Source organism: Sturnira hondurensis, unplaced genomic scaffold (assembly GCF_014824575.4).
Source record: "Sturnira hondurensis isolate 20B ecotype Veracruz unplaced genomic scaffold, ASM1482457v3 Scaffold0001918, whole genome shotgun sequence".
Lineage (NCBI taxonomy): Eukaryota > Metazoa > Chordata > Mammalia > Chiroptera > Phyllostomidae > Sturnira > Sturnira hondurensis.
The window spans coordinates 1567053-1592333 of NW_028074549.1; the positions used below are offsets into that span (position 1 = coordinate 1567053).

General features: G+C 35.6%; 1 protein-coding gene across 5 annotated transcripts in view; it reads right to left on the bottom strand.

Annotated features, from left to right (window-relative positions):
- The window catches only part of FNDC3A (fibronectin type III domain containing 3A), a 212789-nt gene that overhangs the window by 15984 nt on the left and 171524 nt on the right, over positions 1 to 25281 (bottom strand). For all 5 annotated transcript variants that reach the window (XM_037037935.1, XM_037037922.1, XM_037037927.1 and 2 more), the window contains 8 exons: positions 15310 to 15363; positions 12580 to 12704; positions 12056 to 12230; positions 10699 to 10785; positions 3540 to 3678; positions 2692 to 2760; positions 1757 to 1875; positions 72 to 177 (listed from right to left, as the gene is read on the bottom strand). In XM_037037935.1, coding sequence (XP_036893830.1) covers positions 72 to 177; positions 1757 to 1875; positions 2692 to 2760; positions 3540 to 3678; positions 10699 to 10785; positions 12056 to 12230; positions 12580 to 12704; positions 15310 to 15363 — 874 coding nt within the window. The remainder of the gene's footprint in view (positions 1 to 71; positions 178 to 1756; positions 1876 to 2691; positions 2761 to 3539; positions 3679 to 10698; positions 10786 to 12055; positions 12231 to 12579; positions 12705 to 15309; positions 15364 to 25281) is intronic.

Consider the following 25281-nt stretch of genomic DNA (forward strand, 5'->3'; position numbering starts at 1 on the left):
TTATGCAACTTAACAAGAGGAATATATTTAGTGCTAACTTAATTATAATTTATTACCAAAATGGAAATTACCCCATCGTAATTGTATTTCTTTTGCTTTGGGTCTACCCTGTAATCTGGGAGGGAGGCATGGGCCAGGAGGTACAGCTGGAGTCTGCACAAGTAAAGTTTCAGATACCTGCCAAAACAAAAGCAAAAACAAAACAAAAATGTCCCAAGCTAAATAATCAGACTAATTTTTATTAAAGAAAAATAACATGAAACAAAAAGATTATACCAAATTTGCACTTGACTATCAACTGAAAATAAAGTTCTGAGTAAACTCAAAACCCAATTAAGTCATTAAAACTCAAATTTTATATAGACAAATAAAATAAAGACACCATAAATACTATTTACAAAGTAAGTTACCAAACAAAATAAATAAAAACTCTTCCTTTTCTTATTTCCATAAATAAAAAACAGAAAGCCCTACCTCCAACACAACCCAATGGGCATTACTTTTGACCATGTCCAAATGGATCCACAAATCTCTTCTAAGGAAGGATGTTTTAATATTCTGTGAATGCTATTTGCCATATTTTCAGGAGGTTTAGACTATTTTGGCAACTTTACTGTGTACTGCATTTCTAACCTAAACACTAATTTATGTATTAAAAAGGTTCTTTTCTTCTTTCCATCTAAAAGTGACTTAAAGATCAGGTAAGTTTTTCCAAGTATTTGTTATTATTCCAGGTGTTTAGTATTACTTTTAGCTTTTATACTAATTTTTAAAGTCTTTTAGTTTTAATTTAAAAGACATTTCCTTAAAAATACTGACACAAACCCAGTGCCATATTCCTTATCTGCAATGTATTAAGGTTTACACTTAACTTTTTTCCAAACATAAATAAAATATTCAGTTATCACCTTATTTTTAAGGTGTCCATAAGAATGCTATAATGCTGTATTAGAAAAATGTTTATGGGGGCAGGACAGGTTAGCTTTTTTTAAAAATCCAGAAAGAGTTTCTGATTAGATAAAATGAAACAACTCGATCCCAAGCCTGTTGGGCAAGACGGGCATCCAGTTTCACAGGACTTGTATTTTCAACAAAAAATACAAGTAACTTGTATTTTTTAATAAAGAGCTTGCAACTCATTTTTTAAAAGTACTTTTACTGTATTAAATTCCATTTGAAAAATAGTAATTATGAATGCTCTAAGAAAACATTTCTTAAATTCATTTAAAAAATCACTCCATTAAAAAACATACTTCTCCAGAACATTATGTTTATTTCACATATAGTCAGTGGCACATTTTAAGTTCATTTTGGTTATTTGGTCTCTAAGAATAAAAATCATTACCAAGTTTTCTGAAATAAGTAAATATTAGAATCTCTTTAGTAAATGATTATTTTATAGTTTCTACTGATCTACATAATTTATAGAACAGTAAATCAGTTTATAGTTATTTTATTTCTATTTGATAGGTCTGGTTATTGGGCAAATTCCTAAAATTTATCTTTATAAAATTGTCTGCAATGTTTTCATATATTTGTTTTTCTAAAGCTAAACACCAAGCAGAAAATAGATGTTCATTAATATGGACTACGGGTTAAGTATTATTAGAATATTTTGGTCACTATAAAATTAACCACCTGGGTCACACAAATTACTTTTATACATGTGTAAATACATTTTAATATTTGAAGTGGCATCTGGTGATCTCATCTCATATGAATAAACTTAAAAAAAAAATCTCTCTGTAAGTATTACCGCACTCTGTCCTCCATCACTGATGCAGTAAACCCGTAAGCGATAGAAACAGCCTGGACTCAGTCGATCACAAAGATGTTCCCTAGTAGCTCCACTGTATATCATATCCCATTTGTTACCTGGTAAGGTAAAGAATTATGTTCAATCAGCTCAAAGGTAATGTTTAACATTTTTGTATCAGGGACCCGGCATGTGTCCTAATTTCACTAATTAGTGTTTATGTAATCTGTCAGAATCAACTTAAGTTTGTTTAGAATTTCCTGGAAATGATCTAATTTTCTCTCTGTGTGTAGCTTCCTAGACAAATTTTGCATGGCTCTGTTGAAAGGAAATCTCTCTGTAACTCTGTATGGACTTTGGCTTAGATTGACAATTTGCTTTTAATTAAGCATTTTAAATGTGTTTACTGGTCCAGTAATAACATTATAACACACAAAGAATAGAAAAAAATCAATACCATAGGAAGTTTAGTCTTAACTAAAAGACATCCTTATGTTTTGCAGGCAATAAAGATTATTAAATGTGTCATTCAAGAACAAAGTTCACTAGGCATACAATTTATTATTAAAACTACTATAATGTAAGTTAAATAAATTTTATAAGACACATCTCTGATACATCTGAGTATAAATCTAACTGAATAAACTAACTTCAGTTTAGTTATTCTGAAGACTTTAGTGATATTGGAACTGAGCAATGTAAACAAACAAAAAATAATAAAATGTAAATGTAATAATACAGGTGCACAGCAGTCTTACATTTGATCTGCTATATTTCTGGAGATTACAACTTAAAGTGGGTCATAACGACAAAACCCTAACTCCTATGAACAAAAGAAAAAATAAGCAGAAAGTAAAGAGATCGTGTAAGATGTTTAGTCATGAAGAGTAGAGGCAGACTGGTATAAATTATTATTTTTGAATAGTTATTATTACCATTAGAACCTTCTGCCATCTCCACTACGTATTTACTGATGGCTGCCCCTCCATTGTCTTTTGGTGGGTCTATCCAAAGAAACAAAAGCGGTATTAGGCAAAGTACATGCAATTTAAAATGACAGAAAATCCTAATAAACATAGTATCAAATCTAGGATTATTTAGAAAGAAAAAAAGAATCACCTGCAATGCTTTTTAAAAGACTGATTATTTATTTGCTTATTATTTATTTATTTGTTTGTTTGTTTATTGAGAGAAGGGAGAGAGGGAAACATCAACTTGTGGTTGCCTCTCACATGTCCCCTACTGGGGGTAGGGGGCGACCTGGCCCACAACCCAGGCAAGTGCCCTGACTAGGAATTAAACTAGTGACACTTTGGTTCACAGGCCAGCACTCAATCCACTGAGCCGCATCAACCAGGGCAGCTTTTTAAAAATCAGTATCATCATCTCATTACTCTATTGCTTTTGCATTAAGTAGCATATAAGCAGGTGCTCAATAAATGTTTGTTTTAATGAGTAAGTGATATTCATTTCCCATGAGGGACAGGATGACCTAGATGACATTAACTACAAGTTCAGTATCTTCTATTTCTCACAGTGCTGTCCCTGCTAATAGTCCTGCTAATAGTGGATTCCAAGATCTTCCTCTATCAAATCTGAGCCTAATATATGTGAGTACACAGCTGTCTGAAAAAAAAAAAGATCCATAAACAAGGACTCTCACATTTCCTATTAAACTTGCTTGAGGTAATATTTACTTAAATATCTTAAATATTAGCTTAATTTTGAAATCATTTTAAACAAACATAAAAGGAATGATGTACAAATATGCCTAACATCTTACCCCAAGTTATTTTAAAACTGTGTGAATGTATCTTTCCTTTAACTGAAGGCTTTACAGGTACTCCTGGTTTATCAGGGCATGTAGTGAATTCTACTACTTCACTTGGATTACTTTTACCTTCTGAGTTGTAAGCAATAACCTGTGATGAGAACATAAAAACATAAAATAATTAATGTTTGATACCTAATGATTGGCTTAATGAACAAAGGGATGACAGATAAATCAAATGATAAAGTTTTCACATTGTAATGAGACTTATTTATGTGAGAACTGTCAGTGAAAGGACTCAGTATATATGAAGAGTATTCAGTCCTGAGAATACAAGCATAAATTTAACAATTGTATACTAAACAAGAGCCATCAGATGAACGAACTATAATCTGGTAATACTTGATGGGCTTTAGGTTTATTTTGCTTATTCTTTCAGGGTTCCTCAGGGGTTTACTAAGATATCCACAAATTCTTTGAATATCTTTTTTTCAAAAGACAAAGGCTCATTTATTCCTCTTCCCTTCCAAATGTACTTAATTGCTTACTTCTAGCAAACCCAATGTAGCAAATATGATGGTGTGAGTAGCTTTCTTATGCAGTGAAGAACTGGGAGGAACTGAGGGATCCTGGCAACAACTACTTGAATGAACTTCAAAGCCAAGTTTTCCAACCCCACTTAGCCTTCAGATGATTGCAGCCCCAGCTGACATCTCAACAACAACCTCAGAGAAATCCTGCATTGGAAACCCCCAGCCAAGCCATTCCTGAATTCCCAACTCACAGAAACTGTGAGGAAAAAGATGTTTGTTGATTTAAGCTACCATGTTGTACAGCAACAAATAAATATAATTCATACCTAGGTATTACTGTATTTGACTTTAGCAATTTAATTATATTTATATTTTAACCTATCTCCTCTAAAGAACTTAAAGCTCCTCAAGTCCAGTGTCAAACCTGACACGGTTTTCATTTCTACAAACCAGCTCCACCTCTTTTCTTCCCTATTGGGGAGAAGCACTACCATCTACCTACTTGCTCAAGTCAAACATCTAGGAGAATCCTTGATTTTCCTTCTCTAAACCTACATATCAAAATCTACAGCAGTTCCCCTCTCCCCATCTGTGGTTACACTTTCTGCAGTTTCAGTGATCTGTGGTCAACCACAGACTGAAAATATTAAATGGAAAATTTCAGAAGTAAACAGTTCGTAAGTTTTAAATTGTGCTATTCTGATTAGCAATGATGAAAGCTGGTACTGTCCCATTCCAGCCTGCCCAGGACATGAATCATCCCTTTGCCCAGTGCAGTTACAATGTATATAATGCCCATCTCTTGAGACACTTAGTAGTTCTCTTGGTTATATGACATAGATAGAGAGGAAAGAGGGAAAAAAAGAAGGAGATGGAGAGGGGGAGAGAGATATTTCACTTTGCCATAAAGGTATAAAGCCATAAGGCTATTTCTTCCCATCCCAATTTTACAAATAAACAAAACAATCATTTAGTGCCCACTGCAGAGGGAACATGGTGCTAGAAATTTCTAGGTGAAGGTGCACTCTTTACCTTCATTAGACTCTTCAAGCAGAAGACAGGCAATATGCATATCAAAAGAATTAGGTAAGATTTTGCAACATCATGGATGGAACTGGAAAGCATTATGCTGAGTGAAATAAGTCAGGCAGTGAAAGACAAATACCATACCATATCACCACTAACAGGAATCTAAACAACAAAACAAACAAGCAAGCAAAATATGACCAAAGACACTGAAATACAGAACAGGCTGACAGGGACCAGAGGGAAGAGGGGAGAGAGTCACAGGGGAAAAGGGGAAGGACTCACATGAACAAGTATAAAGGACACATGGACAATAAATAAGGTGGGGAGCACTGGGGGGGGGGCTGGGAATATAAGACAGAACTGTTCTTGAACAAGAATTAAATTTAAAAGAAAAAAGAATTAGGTAAGAGAGGGAAAGATGACTATGACTTAAAATGGTCCAGAGAAGCTTTGAAAAGGGAAATGAAGTAATATGGGGTCTTCAGGGGCAATAGAAGTGAAAGGGAAGCTTGGGTAAGAAAGAGAACAGAAAGCCCCAAGTGTAAGAGCAGAAGTGAACAGTGAAATAGAAAGCTCTGTTCAGGAAAGGAATAATTATCAATCTCATGGGGTAGCCTGTTCACAGAAGGAGTGAAAGGCAGTTCATTTAAAAAGAACTAAATTGGTAAGAATAAAAAGAACCTATGCCAAACTAAGGAAACTGTTTTTCAGAGGGAAAGCTGTTTCAGAAAGGCTAATCTAGGTATAAAACAGAACTTAAATTAGAAGGCAAGAGAATAGCCTGAATGAAAGCACTACAGAACAGATTTGGAGATTTAGTATTTCAGGACAGAAATGACAGTAGAGGAGAAAGGAAGGCAGACAAGATAAAAAAAGGAAAGGAACATGACTATGTGCTGTCACAGATGCTGACATGTAAGTGAATTTCAAGAATGGAAGATAAGAGAAGTTAATGGATCCAAAGACCATTTTGATTTCTCTCCATTGACGAAAAGGCCTCAAAAACAGGTAATAAATTGAAGTAAACGTACCTAAGGCAGAGGTGTCAAACTCATTTTCATCAGGGGCCATATAAGCCTCACAGTTGCCTTCAAAGAGCTGAATGTAATTTTAAGACTGTATAAATGTAACTTGCTCCTTAACAGTTAAGCAAGAACTCAGTGCTGCTGCTGGGTAGAAACAAGGTGTCAGTCTGGATAAAACAAGGGGGAGGGCCGGATTCAGCCCCACGGGCCTGGTGTTTACCACCTGTGACCTAAGGGCTCTCAGCCCTTATACTGTGAAGAAGCTTTGTTAACTGAAAAACAATTTTTCATGAATTTCAGGTAAGAAGGCATCAGCTTTCCAGTGGCTCAGAATCAATCACAGGGACTGTCCACTAGCCTCTGAAGCTTTTCTGCCTCTCTTTCCTTTCCTTCCCCTCTCCCTCCCCCCGACTTTTTTTTCTCTTGTAAATTTGGATACCAGGTCTTGGCCCACCTTCCAAGTGAACCATCTGATATAATCAGTACTGTTCACTTTATTTTACATGATTTCCAGAAATGACTGCTTTGTTATGTTTAAAACTTTCATTTTTACTTATCCTATGAATCCTTTAATCATTCCAATGTTGTTTTAGTATTTTGGATATCCTAGGATTGCCCTTTGTATCGAATCTAGAACTCTGGCATTTGGAAATCTTTGTCATATTAGAATTTTATCTTATGTAATTCATATCCTTATTGTTTCTTTAAAAATAATAACATACTACTTAGTAATTACTTCCTAAATTATAGTATTTTTATTGCTTTGTTTAGTTCTGTAAGATTTCTTCAGAGTGTTAAGATTTTATTTTAGTAATATGTTTCCTTGAAAGGGGAGTCTGCAATATCAAGCTGGAAAAGGAAGACAGACAGCAGTGATTTAATGACTTAAAACTTGCTTGGTACCCTGAGCATAGTAGATTCAAAATAAATGTCTGGGTTTCCAGGAACCTTTATACAGTTATCATTTTCTCTCTCCTAGTATATTTTCTCTCCTATAGAACAGTGGTTCTCAAATTTCAGTACGCATGAGAATCATTTGGAGGGCTTGCTGAAATACAGATTGCTAGGTTTTACCTTTAAGAGTTTCTGACTGTGAAAATGTGGGGTGGGGCCAATGAATTAACATCTCTAACAATTCCCAGGTGATGTTGATAGAGTGGTCTGATGATCACATTGAGAGCTACTATTCTAGATCTTCGATTTATATACCCTACAATTTCAGAGTGACTGCCACAGAAAAACAGTTTTAAATATAAATGGGTGATTTGTTTATAGTAGATCAGTAAGGAATCTAACTCCTATTTGCGCATATACATTTTTGTTCCTATGTGACAGTAACATCATGTTACATGGTAGTAGAATTCTAAAAATTTTAATAAACTTACTAAATTATGAAAACACTAACAACTTCCTCTTAGAAGACCTGTTGATACGATAATTATTACTGAAGCAAAAATACAATCCAGCCTTGGCTGCTGTAGCTCAGTGGATTGAGCACAGGCCTGTGAAGCAAAGGGTTGCCGGTTCGATTCCCAGTCAGGGCACATGCCTGGGTTGTGGGCCAGGTCCCCATTGGGCGACACATGGGAGGCAACCACACATTGATGTTTCTCTCCCTCTCTTTCTCCTTCCCTTCCCCTCTCTCTAAAAATAAATAAATATTTTAAAAAATACAATCAACATCATCATATGAGGAAAAATGGAATAAATGTATACACTTCTCAGGTATTTTATAACTCCTATAAATGTAAAGCTACTTAGAAATTAAAATGACAGACAGTGTTATCAGAAGTTTTTAAAAAGAAGCTAACACATAAAGCAAAGTATAACATATAATTATGCATTGCATAATCAAATTTCCCATTATCATTAACATTTTCTTTCTAAGGTTCTTAAGGAGTAATAAATTTCTTAGTTCTTTAAAAATTAAAAAAAATTACAGTGGATTCTATCATGTATTTGAAATAATTTGATTAAACAAACACTAGGAAAATTTACATGCTGAGTTTATCAACTGATGAGCATCCTGTTACATTCTGGGGAAAACTTCTGCACAAAAGAGTAGGCTGGCTTATATTAACTGGTATGTTAATTAATTCAAGCACTGTCTGACAAAAAATAGCAATGTATATAATGGACAAAGTCAGAGCTAAAATATATCCTAGAGGGGATGCCATACTAGGAAAGAGAATTTCAGGAGTCTCCACAGCAGAATTTCCAAGTGAGCAAGAATAATATGCAGGGTTCCATGCAAGCAAGAAAGAATAACATGCATTCTTCTCTTTCTTTCTTCCAAAATAATTCAGTCCAAAATGCAACAGATGGACTTTAAACAAGGCAAGCATTTGTGCTGGGGGGAGGAGGGCAAGGGTGGGTTGGGCAAGGTGGAGGCAGAAGAATTTGCCTGGTAGGAACTTAAGCACCCTGAATAGGGAAGGGTATTTAGGGAAAGGGGAGGAGTTTGATCCAATAAGTAAATATACTGAACATAACTGGGGCAGTTTTTTCTCACTGATAATGAAGGGAGTCAGAAATAAGGAAAGGGAGAAAACTACAATTAATCTGTGGCATTGGTTTAAAACTGGAGCTTTTTGATAGGAACTCATGATTAAAAAATGTGTATATGATTTAAAAAATGTGTATATATACAGATGTAAATGTGTGTGTGCAACGTAAATTATATACACATATACACACATAAAAACATAGTTCCTAGGCTTTCTAGGAACCCAGAGAGACGGGTTCTGTTCAATGAGACGGTACCCAGAAGTAGCAAAACCCTTACAGCAACAAGTATACTGCCAAATCTTGGCTTCTAAATACCACTGTCTACTAAAAGGACCCAGGGTACCTTGAGAAATAGTCAATTCTAAAGTTTAAAGGAAAGTATGAGACTGGAAGAAAGGGCTCAAAGAATAATGGGAGTGGGGGCATGTCAAAAGGATTCAGAAGCCAGACTGAAGGGGCTCCCAAAGCTAAGAAAATTTGAGCCTCACTTTATAAATGATAACCACCACATAACGATATAAATAGAAGAGAGAGCTTTTTATTACAGTGTCAACCAATAAATGTAGAAGGAATGATAAAATTTTAAAAAATCACCAGTTGGCAATGATTTATCACAGTAATGATTCAGGCAGGAATTATCAATGGGTGTTAAAACCAGTGGGTAAGTTTGGTGATGAACAAAATGGTTACATACTATTTACAAAATACTTACTATAAAGGAAAAAAGAGCAGCTTTACATTGTGAGAAATATGGTAGATAATCACCTTCATTAAGTGACTACCAGTAGTGGGACAAATTGAAATTGTGCACCACTGGATAAGATACACTGAGGAAAAAAGAACATTACTTCTGATATCCCTGCCGAAAAACATATTCTGAGTATGTTTAACAACGTGTATTTTAAAAGGTATTTGCTCACATTATACAAACAAGAATCCCATAAAACATTATAACTGTTGTGCATTTAAATACAGTAGTCCCCCCTTATGTGGGGCATAAGTTCCAAGACCACCAGTACATGCCTGAAACTGCAAATAGCACTGAATCCTACATTCACTACGTTCTTGCTATACATACCTACCCACGATAAAGTTTAACTTAAAAATTAGTCACAGTAAGCAAGTAACAACAATAAGTAATAATAAAATAAAACAAGTATAACAATATGCTGTAGTTAAAAGTGTGAATGTGGTCACTCATTTCAGGGGATCCCTTGCTCAAGTCTACCTACAGGCTCAGTACTTTGTGGCACATGTTGCCAATATCTGGAACATGTTTTCTGTTCATGTCTTCCACAAATTTAATGCCTTTTCCATTGTAACTAAGCATTTATCATATACTGTGGCCATAAACTTTTCCAGTTTGAGGTATAATGGTAAAACAAGCATGAATTTCTTTTTTCTTCTTCACAATTTTATGGATAGAAGATTTGTTCTTACTGTAGAAGTTAGAAGCCTCAAAATACAATTTTTTCCCTTTCCTTATTAAGTAGAGAACTTTCACCTTTTCAACTTAAGGGAAGCACTTTATGGCTTTGTTTTGGAATATCCAAACTGCATGCCTTACCATTCTTGTGCTTTGGGACCATAACTACATAAAATAAGGGTTACTTGAAACATGAGCACCGTGATACTTTGACAGTTGATCTGGTTAGGGAAATGGCTAGTAACTGATTAAAGGGGCAGGTAATGTATATAGTATAGATACATTGGATAAAGGGATGATTCATGTCCAGGGCTTTATGGAACAGGAAGGTGTGAGATTTTGTCATGCTACTCAGAACAGTGAGCCATTTAAAGTTTATGAGTTATTTACTTCTGGAACTTTCTATTTAATATTTTCAGACCTCCACTGACCATCAGTAACTGAAACTGTGAAGTAAAACCACAGATATGGGGGACAGAGTTAGGTATATGAAATGTGAGAAGCACTGTTACGCAATAAGAAAGTAAAACAAAACTCATTAGAAAAGGCCAAAATTATTTAAGATTGTAAATCAAGGGAGTGAAGTATATACTTAGCTTTAAAACAATAGGAATAGTAACAAACATCTTTTAAGGGCTTTCAAAGCCTACCTTAAATTTATACTTTGTACTACGTCTGAGATTTTTCACTGTGTAAGCAAGATCTTCTCCATCATATTTAGGCTTAAAACCATATCCCTGGAAAGGGAAAACAAATCTTCATTAGATGTCTAACAGCAGAAATATGGGGAGTAATGAATATGTGCAAAAACCCAGACGTTCTTCATCTTTTACTATGTGCTATGTGATCAATGCTCCGTTGAGTGTAATCCTCAATGTTGCTGCTTCTAACATGAGTGAATGGATACAGAAATGATGCTAACACATGTAGAAGGATGAAGGAGGCCATGTATTCTCAGTAAAAACAGTAGCCAACAGGAGATTTTTGTATTAAGGGAAGAGTCAGAGCCAGTGATAACTTTACCATCAGTAAAGATATTCGTATCATCCCTAGAATTAACAGAAATTTCACAGACAGATGTTATAAGAGCTAAACACAACTACAACTAATATATTTAAGTTGCCCTGATCAATTAGTTGAATAAATGAATGGTTGGTTGTGCTGGCAGATAGGAATGTCACTTAGATTTGAGACTGCTATTCATAGCCCAGTGACAATGCCTCATTATTTTCCATAAACTATTTTTTAAGTTTTGAAGAATTGGCCAAATGACATGCCATTTTATAGCTATATCACATTTTGTTTACCCATTCAGCAGCTGATGGACATATGGGTTGTTTCCACTTTTTGACTATTATGAATGATGCTGTTATGAATATCTGTATAGAAAATTTTGTATGAATATGTGTATTCAATTCTCCTGGATTGAATACCTAGAAGTAAACCAAGGTTATTTTTCATTTATATTGTTTCAAAGTAGCTCTAAAAAGCTTTGGAACTATACAGAACTAATATAAGACATCCTAACTCTTGTTTGGATCAATTCTAGCTCACAGAAATGAGCCACTAGTAACCAGATATAGGTTGTACTACAGAATACCACGTGAGGCTCTTCAAATCTTCTGTGGCACCTGGGAAAGCAATATATGAACACAGGTGGAGAAGGCAGATACATTAGTTCCTTAACTTTACAGTAGTTTAGTTTGGAAGGCTGAGGTGATATTCCCCTCTCTTTATTTTCCCCCCAACATATATATTTCACATACAGTTCATGTTGTTCCCCGGCACACACATAAATACACACATAAAAGGCAAAACTCATTTCTACACTTCACAAAAACCAAAGACTGAGCTCTCCTCACTCCCAACCCTTCCCAAACAATAACCAACCAAGGATTCAAAAAATTTGGGGAAGGATCTAACTATTGTGGCAATATGCACTACATTATAATGACTACACAAAAATATGTTTTACATACCCTATTTAAAACATATATTCATACTCACTGAGGTTTCTTCCTCCATCTCTAAAATGTAAGAAATTCCTTCATCTGATGGTGTTCCTGAGGGTTTACTCCATTGTAAAGATAACCAAGTAACCCCTGCCTTAGTTAAAACAGGACTTGCTGGCATAGAAGGTGCACAGCCTGAGGTGTAATATAAAACTTCTTCACTAAAACCACTGTTGAAAACAAATGGTTTTTAAGACAGAATGAAAAAAAGTTATTGTTACAGAAAAAAATTTTATTAAATGTTTTTTTAAATGACAATTTTTGATAACTAATTTAAATAATATATCTTGAATTTGGTAATATCTTGATAGTAGCCAAGTCAGATACCTAAATGCAAATTAGTATTCTTTTAACACTTCAGTTCAAGTAACTAACACAATGTCTTACAGCTTTTAACACAACTATATCAACAAAATGAGAACTTCAAGTAGAATTTTAGTAAATAATTTGGACTGTAAATAATTCATACAAATGAAGTTGACAAATAATGTAAAACATCTGTATTAGAATGTACCTTACCTTGTACCATATTCATTTTTGGCTGATAGTCTAAATTTGCAACCCATTGCTGGTGACAGTTTAGTAATTTTAAATTGCTTCTGTAAGCCCATGTAACACTGACAAAATTCTCCATTTCCTTTTCCCTAAAAGAAATGGCTAATTATTATATATCATATACATTATTGTAAAAATATAGATCCACATATTCCTACTTGATAGATAGTAACATATTACCTGGCATACATTAAAAGTTATCTTTGTTGTATGCGTATCATGGATCTCAAGAGAAAGTTGAGATGACACACATCTTTTATATGATATTTACTGTTTGTTAAATTCAGAATTAAAAAATTGGAGAATAGGTATCTTTTACAGTTTCTGGAACTAAGTACCTTGTTTTAGCCAATGCTAAACCTCTGGCTTTAGTAAAAGAAACTCCACAATCACTACAGGGGTACTGGCAGTGGTAAAAACGGAGTGGTCTTTGAATATGCTCAATCGGTGGTGCTCCTCAGCTTATGAAAAGGTCTATGAAAACAATTTTAAGAAAATGTCCTTCTCATCTCTGAATCTCCTAGATAGTTAAGCTTCTTTACAATAAAATTTTTGGAGTTACTGGTGCTTAAATTTAACACTTGAAGAGTACAAGCACAGAGAAAAGCCAAATTATAGACAATAAAATGGGGAAGAGAAAAGTCTGCTGTTTGGGACAACTAAAGAGTTTTTGAAATTTAGGGAGCTACATAAAATGAACTAGTTTCTTATTCTCCACCCCACTGGTAGAAGTAAAGGGTGGTTAGGCTAACTTCTGTTTCAAGAAAACCTTTAGTCTGTTATCAGGCTGCTTTACTGAAATTTTACTCATTTAAAAAAAATCCTCATTTGAGGATACATTTACTGATTTGAGAGAAAGGAGAAAGAAGTAGGGAGGGAGAAAGGAGGTGAGGGTGAGAGAGAGGAGGGAAATGGGGAGGAGATATTGATGTGAGAGAGACACACATTAATATGAGAGAGAAACATTGACTGGTCACTTCCCGCATGTGCCTGGACCAGGGACCAAACCCACAACCTAGGTATGTGCCTTGACTGGGAATTGAACACACAATTCTTTGGTGCTTGGGACGACGCTCTGAGCCACATTGGCCAGGGCTGAACTCTTTTGTTAGTTTTAATAGTGTTTTTAGTTGATTCTACTGAGTAGTCTAAATAGAAAATAGTATCACTTCTAAATAATGATACTTTTGGCCCCAGAGGCTAGCTATCACGGCTAGACCTCTTGTTTTGGTTCCAAATCATACTGCATTAACTATAATTTCCTGAATAATATTAAATAAAGGTTGGGATAACTGGTAACTTTCATTTGTTTCTGCTTTGCACGGAAAGGCTTTTATTATTTAGTGATGGTACTTTGCTTAATACAAGTAACTATTAGCTCTGGCTAGTGTAGCTCAGTGGATTGAGCACCAGACTGAACCAAAGGGCTGCTGGTTCGATTCCCAGTCAGAGCACATGCCTGTGTTGTAGGCCAGGTCCCCAGTAGGGGGCGTGTGAGAGGCAACCATACACTGATGGTTTTTAGCCCTCCCTCCTTTCCCCTATCTAAAAACAAATAAATAAAATCTTTAAAAAAGGGGAAAAAAACACAATCAAGTAAGGAATTACTAATTACTAATTACTAATTTTAATTACTAATTTGCTTTAAATTTTAACTGGAATGGGCGCTAAACTTTTATTAAATACCATTTCACAATTTATGAAATTGGTATGGTTTTTCTTCTAAATTACTATTACATAATAATAGGTTTCCTACCTCTGAATTCTCTTAGAACGTTTGGAATAAAACCCACTTGGCTGGGCCTCATTACTCTTAATACACTGCTGAATTCCCAAATTAACAATGAATTTCTTCTATTCTCTCTGGCCCCCACTATTAGCTGTGGTATAGGCATAAGAAAACATAAATGACAGTGAAACAGAATACTAACCAATAAAGCCCAGAATGCTTGCTGTGGTAGGCTGAATAATGGACCTCAAATATATCCAGGTCCTAATACCCAGAACCTGTGAATGTTACCTTATATGGTAACAGGGACTGCTCAGATAGAGAGATTACCGTGGTTTTCTGGATGGTCCCTAATTGGAATTACAAGTGTCTTTTTTAGAGGGAGTCAGAGAAGGACTTGGGAAGACAGAACAGGAAAAGGCAATGTGATAACAGCAGCAGGGAGAAAAGGCACCTGATGTAGCCATCAACCAAGTAACAAGAGAACCTCTAGAAACTGGAAAAAGCTAAGCAATGTATTCTCCTCTAGAGTCTCTGGACAAAGCATGGCTATAGTGACATCTTGTTTTTGGTTCAGTGAATGCCACTTTAAATTTCTGGCTTCCAGAACTATAAGAGAATAAAGGTATGTTGTTTTAAGCCACGAGGTTTGTGGTCATTTATTAGAACAGGCATACTAAATGAGTATGTTGCCTTTAAGGCTGATGTGAAAACTCAATTCTTTAGTCAATGAATTAATTACCCAAGTGACAGCTTGATGGTAGTTTAGTTGCGAAAAAACAAAACACATAGGGAGGTCCAGTCAATAATATTTTCTAAGAATAAGATCAATTCACTCCTGTACCACACAAAATCACTCACACTGTTTTTAAAGAGAAAAAAACTTAACTATTAAACAAAATCCTCATTTCTGCCTGAGGATATGCACACAATTTTAGCCTAATTTAAAGATTCAATTTACTTACCTCATCCCATTCTAAAATAAAGCTTTGGATTTTAGAACCATTGTCACTAGGTGTCTAAAACAAACAAAAGGAATACAAATTAGTACTTTTTTGTAAAAGATTCTGGGATGATCTAACCTAAGAAACCTATACTGTTGTAAATGTAGTCTGTGACAGCCCTAGAAAAATCTGCACAGAAAAATGTAGATAACCCTTTTAAATGCAAGGGAAGAACATAACCCTTTTAACCTAAGAGTTAAAAGGGTGAAAAGGAAAGAACGTAACACATAACCCTTTTAAATGCAAGGAAAGAACAAAGAAAGCCAAGACGTTACTCAGGCATCTATCTTTTTAATTAAGCAAAAACTATCTTAACTTCAATAATCCTTTAAAACAATCAGTGTGCCTTTTATCAAGTTTTACCACCTTTAGGCTGCTAGGATCATGTTTTCATTAAAACTCACTTTACACCTAAAAGTAATATTGTGTAATACACCAAAGAAAAAACTAGGGTGCTAGCCCTGGCTGGTGTGACTCAGTTGACTGAGCACTGGCCTAGGAACTAGAAGGTCACTGGTTCAATTCCCAATCAGGGCACATGCCTGGGTTAAGGTCTCCAGTAGGGGGCATTCGAGAGGCAACCACACATTAAGGTTTCTCTCCTTCCTCCCTCCCTCCCTTCTCCTCTCTCTAAAAATAAATTTAAAAAATCTTTAAAAAAACCTAGGGTGCTGCAATGAACTCCAAGAGGGCATACTATATGGATTGCTGCTTCTAGACAGACTCAATGTATCTTAAACTGCTAATTCACAAGTCTGTTAATTCTCAGTCTCCCTTGGCATTTTATTCCAGTATTTCACGACTCAAGATTTTTAACCTTATTTTGGTCTAAATTTTCTTTCTACAATTTCAACCTATTTGATTGAGAACAAGTGATCATTACTGTCCCTCTAATTATGTTATCTATTTGAACACAATTGATTCTAAAAGTTCTTATCAAAATTAAATAATTTACAGATGATGTATCATGTAACTGTACACTTGAAACATATAATTTTTATTAACCAATGTCACTCCAATAAATTTAATTAAAAAATAAAGTGACAAAAATTTCCAAGGGGAAAAATAAGCTTAATTTTTAAATGGATCTCCAGAGAACTTCTATACTTTTTGGGACTCTATCCAGTTTTTATATAATATTGCTAACTACTATGTAAACAATAATCAAGGACTGTGAATTTTCTTTTTAAAAAACTTTATTTATTTTTAAAGAGAGGGCAAGAGAGGCAGAGAAACACTGATGTGAGAGACAGACATCAATTGGTTGCCTCTTCTATGCACCTCATACGGGACCAATCCCGTAACCCAGCCGTGTGCCCTGACCGGGAATGGAAATGGTGACCTTTCGCTTTGCAGGACAATGCCCAACCAACAGAATCAGACTGGTCAGGGCAAAGATTGCCAAGTTTTTAATAAAATATTCTATAACATGAAGTTCCAAATTATTAGTTGAATACTAACATAGATCTTGCATTTAAATGTCTTTTTTAAAAAATTTTATTGATTGATTGATTGATTGAGGGGAAGGGAAGGAGAGAAGGAGAGAAATATCAATGTATGGTTGCCTCTCATTAGTCCTCTGCTGGGAACTGGCCTGCAACCCAGGCATGTGCCCTGACTGGGACTTGAACCGCAATCATGTGGTTCGCAGGCTCGCGCTCAATCCACTGAGCTACACCAGCCAGGGCTTAAATGTCTTTTTTAAACTGTAATTTTAAACTAGTTAGAATGACCAAAATTTGCTATTTAAGTTACAGGAGTATCTCACAGGCTGGTATAGCAGTGGAAGGTAAAAGTGATTCTACAGAGAAAGGGGAAGAGGAAGAATCCTAGGGAAACTCAAACTCTTACATAGCAGGGGAAGAAAATCCAAAAGTAGAGAAGGCTGCAAGTCTTAGCAGGCAATGAGTGCTATAAAAACATATTTCTTAAGAGTAAATGACTCCAGATTGTATTTCAGGCTAGTTGATAAGGTCTCATACTTACTTTTGCTATTTTTTTTCTACTTCTCTATGAGGCTGTTAAAATGTCTATCCTCAATGATCTGTGTGTGACCTATCTCCAGCTTTTCTCTGAGTCAGGGGGGAAACTATTATGTGTGAAGTGTTTTTATCTTATTTCATTTAATACTCACATCAATTCATGATTCATGTATCAAAGAGGAAAGTAGGCTTTAAAGAGCCCAAGTAAGTTGCCCCACACCATAGTCATCAAGAGTGGAATGGAACTGAATTTGGTCTATGTGACACAAAAACCAGTGTTCCTATCCAGCAGCATTCCAGCGGCTGAGCAATAAGTAGAGAGTAAATGACCAATTTCAGTCAACTTTTTATCATTACCATGCAATAGCAATTTTAAACAATGTCACAGTTAAGAAAGTATGTCTTTCAATTGCTACTGTATACCAGTATTCTCATACCATACTAACCCTCATAGTCATGCCTTTAGATTATATGAGGCAGCAAAGTCAAAAATCTGATTTTAAGACACTAAGCTAGTTTCCTTCAATTTTAAAATTAAAAAACAATAGTTATTATGCTTTTTATGTTCCAGGAATTGTGCTATAGACCATACAAGTTATCTGATAATCTTCCTAACAACTCTGAGGTACAATTATGCAGTGCTTAACAACGGGGATGTTTTAAAAAAATGCATCGTTAGGTGATTTCATTATTGTGCAAACATCTTAGAGTGTGCTCACACAAAACTGGATGGGATAGCCTAAGACACACCTAGGCTCAAAGTCTGTAAAGGACATTACTGTATAAAACAATAAGAGATTAAATGAAGCACAAGAAAAAATGATGTAACCAAGAGGTGTTGTAAACATGAGATGTATGTAGGCTGCTGCTGGAGTGATAGCACACTTTTGTTGCAAACTTTTCTTTTTAATAAGTAGAAAGAATAGACTCTAAAATAACAATAATAAAAAGTATAGCATAGTAAATACCTAAATGAGTGACAGTTGTTCATTACCATTATCAAGTATTACATATGGTACATAGTTGTATGTGCTACACTTTTATACAACTGACAGTGCAGTAGACTTGTTTACACCAGCATCACTAGAAACATGTGGATGATGTATTATACTATGACCTATGACAGCTAAGGCATTATTAGGAGGTTAAGAATTTTTAGCTTCATAGTAATATTATTGGGACCACTGTTGTACATACAGTCAGTCATTGACTGACATTTCCGTAGGTGGCATATAACTTATATATACTATTCCTAGTATTAGTAACAAGAATATCTATCTCTTTTCCCAACTATGCTAATTACTGTATATGTACACACTAAAAAGTATAGCATAGAAGTGTATAAGCCTGGGTAACCTGTGTGGGCAACTGAGAGGTAGCCCTATCTATCTCCTGTACAAGCCTCTTGAGATATTGTTAAAGAAAGAAATTTCAGAAGTCAAAATTCAATTGTGATTATCATCAGCATAAAGAGGAGTACCCTAAAAAATCCCAACCAGGGAGATTCAAGATGGCAGAGTCATCAGTAAAAGCTACCCTAACCTCCTTCTAGAACCAACTGGGAATTCCAACTAAATTATAGAGAAATCATCCTGAATAACCAACTGAACACTAACTAGAGAGAAGCCTTATAACCAAGGATAAACAGAAGAAACAATATCACCACAATGAGAATGGCAGGGAGTGGGGAGAAAGTACAAGAGGGCTAGCTGGGCTCTCATGGGCAATAGCTGAAGTTCTGGAGGGATATATGAGCAGCCAGGAACTTCCCCCTGAGAAGAGTGGGGTCTAAACCCCAAGCTGGACTCCCTAGCCTATAGCACCAGAGCTGGAAAGGAACCCAGATAACATCCAGCTGTGAAAGGAGCAGGGTTTCTGTCTACCAGGGAGAGGTGCTGGAGACTCAAGAAGAGCCTCTTCAAGGGCCAAAGCACAACATATTTTTTTGTAGCCACTTACCCTGGGCTCCAGCCAAGGGAGAGCAGACTAGAGATGTCTGAGGTGAATCTGGGGTTGGTGGCCCTGGGGAGAGAAGTGAAGGAATAGCTGCCAGGATCCCTGTGCTGAGTCATTCCCCATTCTGTGGAAGCCATTTATCTCAGGCAGAGCACTTCTCTATAAGTGGTATTTGCCTTATACCATGTGGAGCTTAACAGATTACAACTTGAGTGTATATCATTGATTAGTTTAACAAACTAAGGTGGATCTCTGGGTGCTACAAGACTTCAGGCAACCCTCCCACAAGCCCAGTGCTGATAAAAGCCAACTTTGGTGTGCAGACTGATTTTTTTGTGCACACAACAGGCACAGCAGACAGAGTCACATGATGTAAATCACTGATAGCTCAAAAAAAGTTGACCAGGGCCAGTCATAAGCAGCATCTGACAAAGGCCTACACCAGAATCTTAGCACATCTACCTAACACACAGAAACAAATACAAAAAGGCAGTCAAAATGAGAAGACAGAGCAATAGAACCCAAATGAAAAAAAAATGAGAGTTCCCGAGAAGAAATAGATAAAATCGAGGCAAGGAATTTATCAGAAAGTTTAGAGTAATGATTAAAAGGATACACAACAGCATGAAAAAACACACAGAAACCATGAAAAAGGATGAGTCAGAATTACAGAATGCAAAATCTGAAATAAATAATACCCTGGAAGGAATAAACAGTAGGTTAGATAAAGCAGAGAATTGAAAGAGTGATTTGGAAGTAAAAAAAAAAAAACAAAACCACCTAGGCAGAGCAGAAAAAAGAAAAAGGAATTAAATAAAATGAGGACAGTTTAAGAAACATTTTGGGCAATAGGAAGTGGAACAATATCTACATCATGGGAATATTAGAAGGAGAAGAGAGCAAGCAAGGGTTCAAGCCTATTCGAAGAAATAATTACCAAAAACATCCCTATTCTGGTGAAAGAAAAGTCACACAAGCCCAGGAAGCTCAGATGATCTCAAATAAGCCTACATGGAGACAAATCATAATTAAAATGACAAGGACCAAAGACAAGGAGAGAATCCTAAAAGTCATGAGAAAAGCAGATAGTTACATACAAAGGAGCACCAGTTAGACTGTTATCTAATTTCTTAACAAAACATTTCAGCTAAAGGAAGTGGCACAAAATATTCAAGATGATGAAAACCAAAGACCCACAACCAAGGCTACTTTACCCAGCAAGGTTATAATTTAAAATCAAAGGAGAAATAGGAGCTTCCCAGACTAGAAAAAGTGAAAGGAGTTTGTTAACATCAAACCAGTACTGCAACAACTATGAAAGGGCTTGCTTTAAAAAGAACGAGAGAAAAAATCCCTAAGAAAATAGACTAAAAATAAAGTATCACTAAATACATATCTATCAACAATCACCTTATGTGTAAATGACTACAATGCTCTAACCAAAAGTCATAGGTAGCTGAACGAATAAGAAAACGAGACCCATATATATGCTGCCTCCAAGGGATCCATCTCAGATCAAAAGATACACAGACTAAATATAAAAATACGGGGAAAATATTTCACGAAATGGAAAGGATAAAATGTTGGGGTAGCGTTACTTATATCTGACAAAACAGATTTAAAACAAAGGCTGTACTAAGAGACAAAGAGAGACACTACATACGATAAAGGGAACAATCTGACAAGAGGATATAACTGTAGTAAACATTTATGAACCCAACACAGAAGCACCTAAATATGTGAAGCAAATATTCATGGATATAAAAAGAGAGACTGATAAAAACACAGTCATAGTTGCGGATTTTAACACAGCACTGACTTCAATGGATTAATGTTCAACACAGATAATCAAAAAGATGACAGTAGATTAAACAGATTTAATTGATATCTTCAGAGAAGTTCACCCCAAAGAAGCTGAATATACATACTTTTCAAGTGCACATGAAATGTTTTCTAGGGCAATCTACCTATTAGACAACAAACAAGTCAAGAAATTTAAGAAGACTGATATCATATGTCAAGCATCTGCTCTGACTACAATGCTATGAAACTAGAAATCAATCACAAGAAGAACACTGGAAAACATGCAAAGACATGGAAGGTAAATAACATGCTATTAAACAATGAATGGGTCAATGACAAGATCAAGAAAGAAATCAAGAGACACTTTGAAACAAATGAGAATGTGAGGATACAACAATCCAAAAACCTGAGGGACACAAGGAAAGCAATCCTAAGAGGGAAATTCATAGCAGTACAGGCAGGCCTATCTCAAAACACAAGTAAACACTTGAATGAACATTTTGACTTTACACATAAAGAAACTTAAAAAAGAACAACAAACAAAGCCCAAACTAGGTAGAAGAAAGGAAATAATAAAGATCAGAGTAGAAATAAATGAAGAGTCTAAAAAACAACACCAAAGATCAATGAATTCAAGCGCTGGATCTTTGAAAAGTAAACAAGATCGACAAATCTTTAACCAGACTCATCAAGAAAAAAGAGAGAGGACCCAAATAAGTAATACCAGAAATGAAAGAGAAGAAATAATAACCAACACCAGAGAAATAACAAGAATAGTGAGAAAGTACCATGAATAACTATATGCCAAGATTGGACAACTGGGGGAAATGGATATATTTCTACAAACATACAATCTTTCAAAACTGAATCAGGAAGAAGCAGAAAACCTGAATAGACTGATAACAACTAGCAAAATTGAAGAAGTAATTTTAAAAATCCCAACAAACAAAAGCCCTAGGCTGGATGCCTTCAAAGGTGAATTTTACCAAATATTCTGAGACGAGCTAACACCTCTCCTCCTCAAACTATTTTATAAAGTTCAAGAGGAGGAAAGGTGCACAAACTCATTTTACGAGTTATCCTCCACCACTATCCTTATTCCAAAATCAGATAAAGACAGTACAAAGAATGCAAATTATAGAACTATAAGCCTGATGAACTTAGATGCTAAATCCCCAACAAAATATTAGCAAAACAAATATAGCAATGCATGAACAAGCTCATATACCACCAAGATCAAGCGGGATACATTCTGGGAATGCAAGGTCAGCACAACATTCACAAAGTGATCCATCAAATAAACAAAATAAAGGATAAAAACCATACGTCCATATCATTGTGAAATTGAACAATGCCCTAGATGAAATGGTCTTAACTGAAATATATATAGAGCCATTCATCCCAAAGAAGCTAAGTACACATTCTTTTCAAATGTGCATGGAACACTTTCAAAGACAGACCACATGATAGGACACAAAACGAGCCTCAACAAATTCAAGAAACTTGAAATCATACCAAGCATTTTCTCTGACCACAAGGGACTGAAATTAGAAACCAACCCCAAAGAAAAAAACCCAAAACACCCAACATCATGGAGACTGAATGGTATGCTATTAAACAACGAATGGGTCAAGACTAAAATTAGGGAAGAAATCAAAAAGTGTCTGGAAACAAATGAAAACGAACTCACAACAACCCAAAACTTATGAGACACAGTGAAGGCTGTCCTGAGAGGCAAGTTCATAGCAACACAGGCCTACCTAAAAACGATAAAAACATTTCAAACAAAAACCTAACCCTATGCCTACGAGAACTTGAGGAACAACAACAAAGACAGCCCAGAGCAAGTAGAAGGAAGGAAATAACCAAGGTCAGAGCAGAATTAAATGACGTAGAGACTAAAAGCACAATTCTAAGGATCAATGAATCCAGGAGTTGGTGTTTTGAAAAGATAAACAAAATAGACAATCCGTTAAGTAGGCTCATGAAGAAAAGAAGAGAGAGGACCCAAATAAACACAATCAGAAATGAAGGAGGAGAGATTACAACTGACACCACAGAAATAGAAGGGATTATAACAAATTATTATGAAGAACTGTATGTCAAGAAATTTGAAAACCTAGGTGAAATGGACACATTTCTAGAAAAATATAATCTTCCAAAACTCAATGAAAAAGAAGCACAAAACCTGAACAGGCAAGTAACAGCAGATGAAATTGAAGCAGTAATCAAAAATCTCCCGAAGCACAAAAGCCCTGGACCAGATGGTTTCACAGGAGAATTCTACAAAGCATTTAAGGAAGAGCTAACCCCATTCTTCACAGGCTATTCCAAAAAATCCAAAATGATGGAAGACTCCCAAACTCTTTTTATGAAGCCAGCATCATTCTAATTCCAAAACCAGATAAAGGTACAACAATCACTGGGGAAAAGGGAAGGACTCACATGAACAAGTATAAATAACTAAGGAGGGGGGCAGAAATGGGAGGCAGGTGGGGAGCACTGGGGGGGCAGGGATGGGAATACAAGACAGAAAACTGTACTTGAACAAGAATTAAATTTAAAAAAAAGATACAACAAAGAAAGAAAACTTCAGGCCAATATCGCTGATGAATATAGATGATAAAATCCTCAACAAAATATTGGCAAACTGCATCCAACAATACATTAAAAATGGCCAAGTGGGATTCATCCCAGGGATGCAAGGATGGTTCAATATTCGCAAATCAGTAAATGTGTTTCGCAAATCAGTAAATGTAATACATCATATAAACAAAAGCACAGACAAAAATCACATGATCATATCAATAGATGTGGAAAAGCTTTTGATAAGGTACAACACCGATTCATGATAAAAACACTCAGCAAAGTGGGACCAGAGGGAGCATTCCTCAATATAATAAAGACCATATATGAAAGACCTAAAGAGAACATCATACTCAACGGCCAAAAACTAAAATCTTTTCCACTAAGATCAGGAACAAGATAACGTTGCCCACTTTTGCCACTTCTACTCAATATAGTATTGGAAGTTTTAGCCAAAGTGATCAGACAAGAAAATAAAAGGCATCCAAATCAGAAAGGAGGAAACAAAACTACCACTGTTTCCAGATGGCATGATAGCGTACATGGAAAATCCTGTAGACTCCACCCAAAAAATGCTCAACCTAATAAGTGAATTTGGCAAAACAGCAGGATACAAAGTCAGTATCCAGAAATCAAAGGCATTTTTGTATACCAACAATGAAACAGCAGAAGCAGAAATCATGAAAAAAATCCCATTTGATAGAGCAAAAACAAAAATAAAATACCTAGGAATACATCTAACCAAGGACGTAAAAGACCTGTATGCAGAAAACTACACAACATTGAACTAAGAAATCAAGGAAGACATAAACAAATGTAAACATATACCGTGCTCATGAATTGGAAGAATTAACATCATCAAAATGTACATACTACCCAAAGCAATCTATAGATTCAATGCAATACCTATTAAAGTACCAATGACACAATTCACAGACATGGAACAAACACTTGAAAAACTTCTATAGAATCATAAACGACCCTGAATAGTAGCTGCAATTTTGAGAAAGAAGAACAAAGTAGGAGGGATCACAATACCTGATGTCAAACCATATTACAAGGCCACTGTAATCAAAACAGCCTGGTACTGGCATAAAAACAGGCATATAGACCAATGGAATAGAACAGAGAGCCCAGAAATAAACCGAAAACTCTATAGTCAATTAATATTTGACAAAGGGGGCAATAACATAAAATGGAGTAAAGATAGCCTTTTCAACAAATGGTGTTGGGAGAACTGGACAGCTACATGCAAAAAAATGAAACTCAAGCACCAACTTACACTATATACCAAAATAAATTCAAGGTGGATAAAAGATTTAAATATAAGCCATGGCACCATTAAAGTCCTAGAGGAGAACATTGGCAGGAAAATTTCAGATATTTCACGCAGCAAATTTTTTACGGATACATCCCCTGGAGCAAGGGACATAAAGGAAAGAATAAACAAATGGGATCTCATCAAAATTAAAAGCTTCTTCACAGCAAAAGCAAACAGTATTAAAATAAAAAGACAACCAACTGTATGGGAAAACATATTTGCCAACGATATCTCAGACAAGGGTTCAATCTCTAAAATATACAAAGAACGTACACAACTCCATTC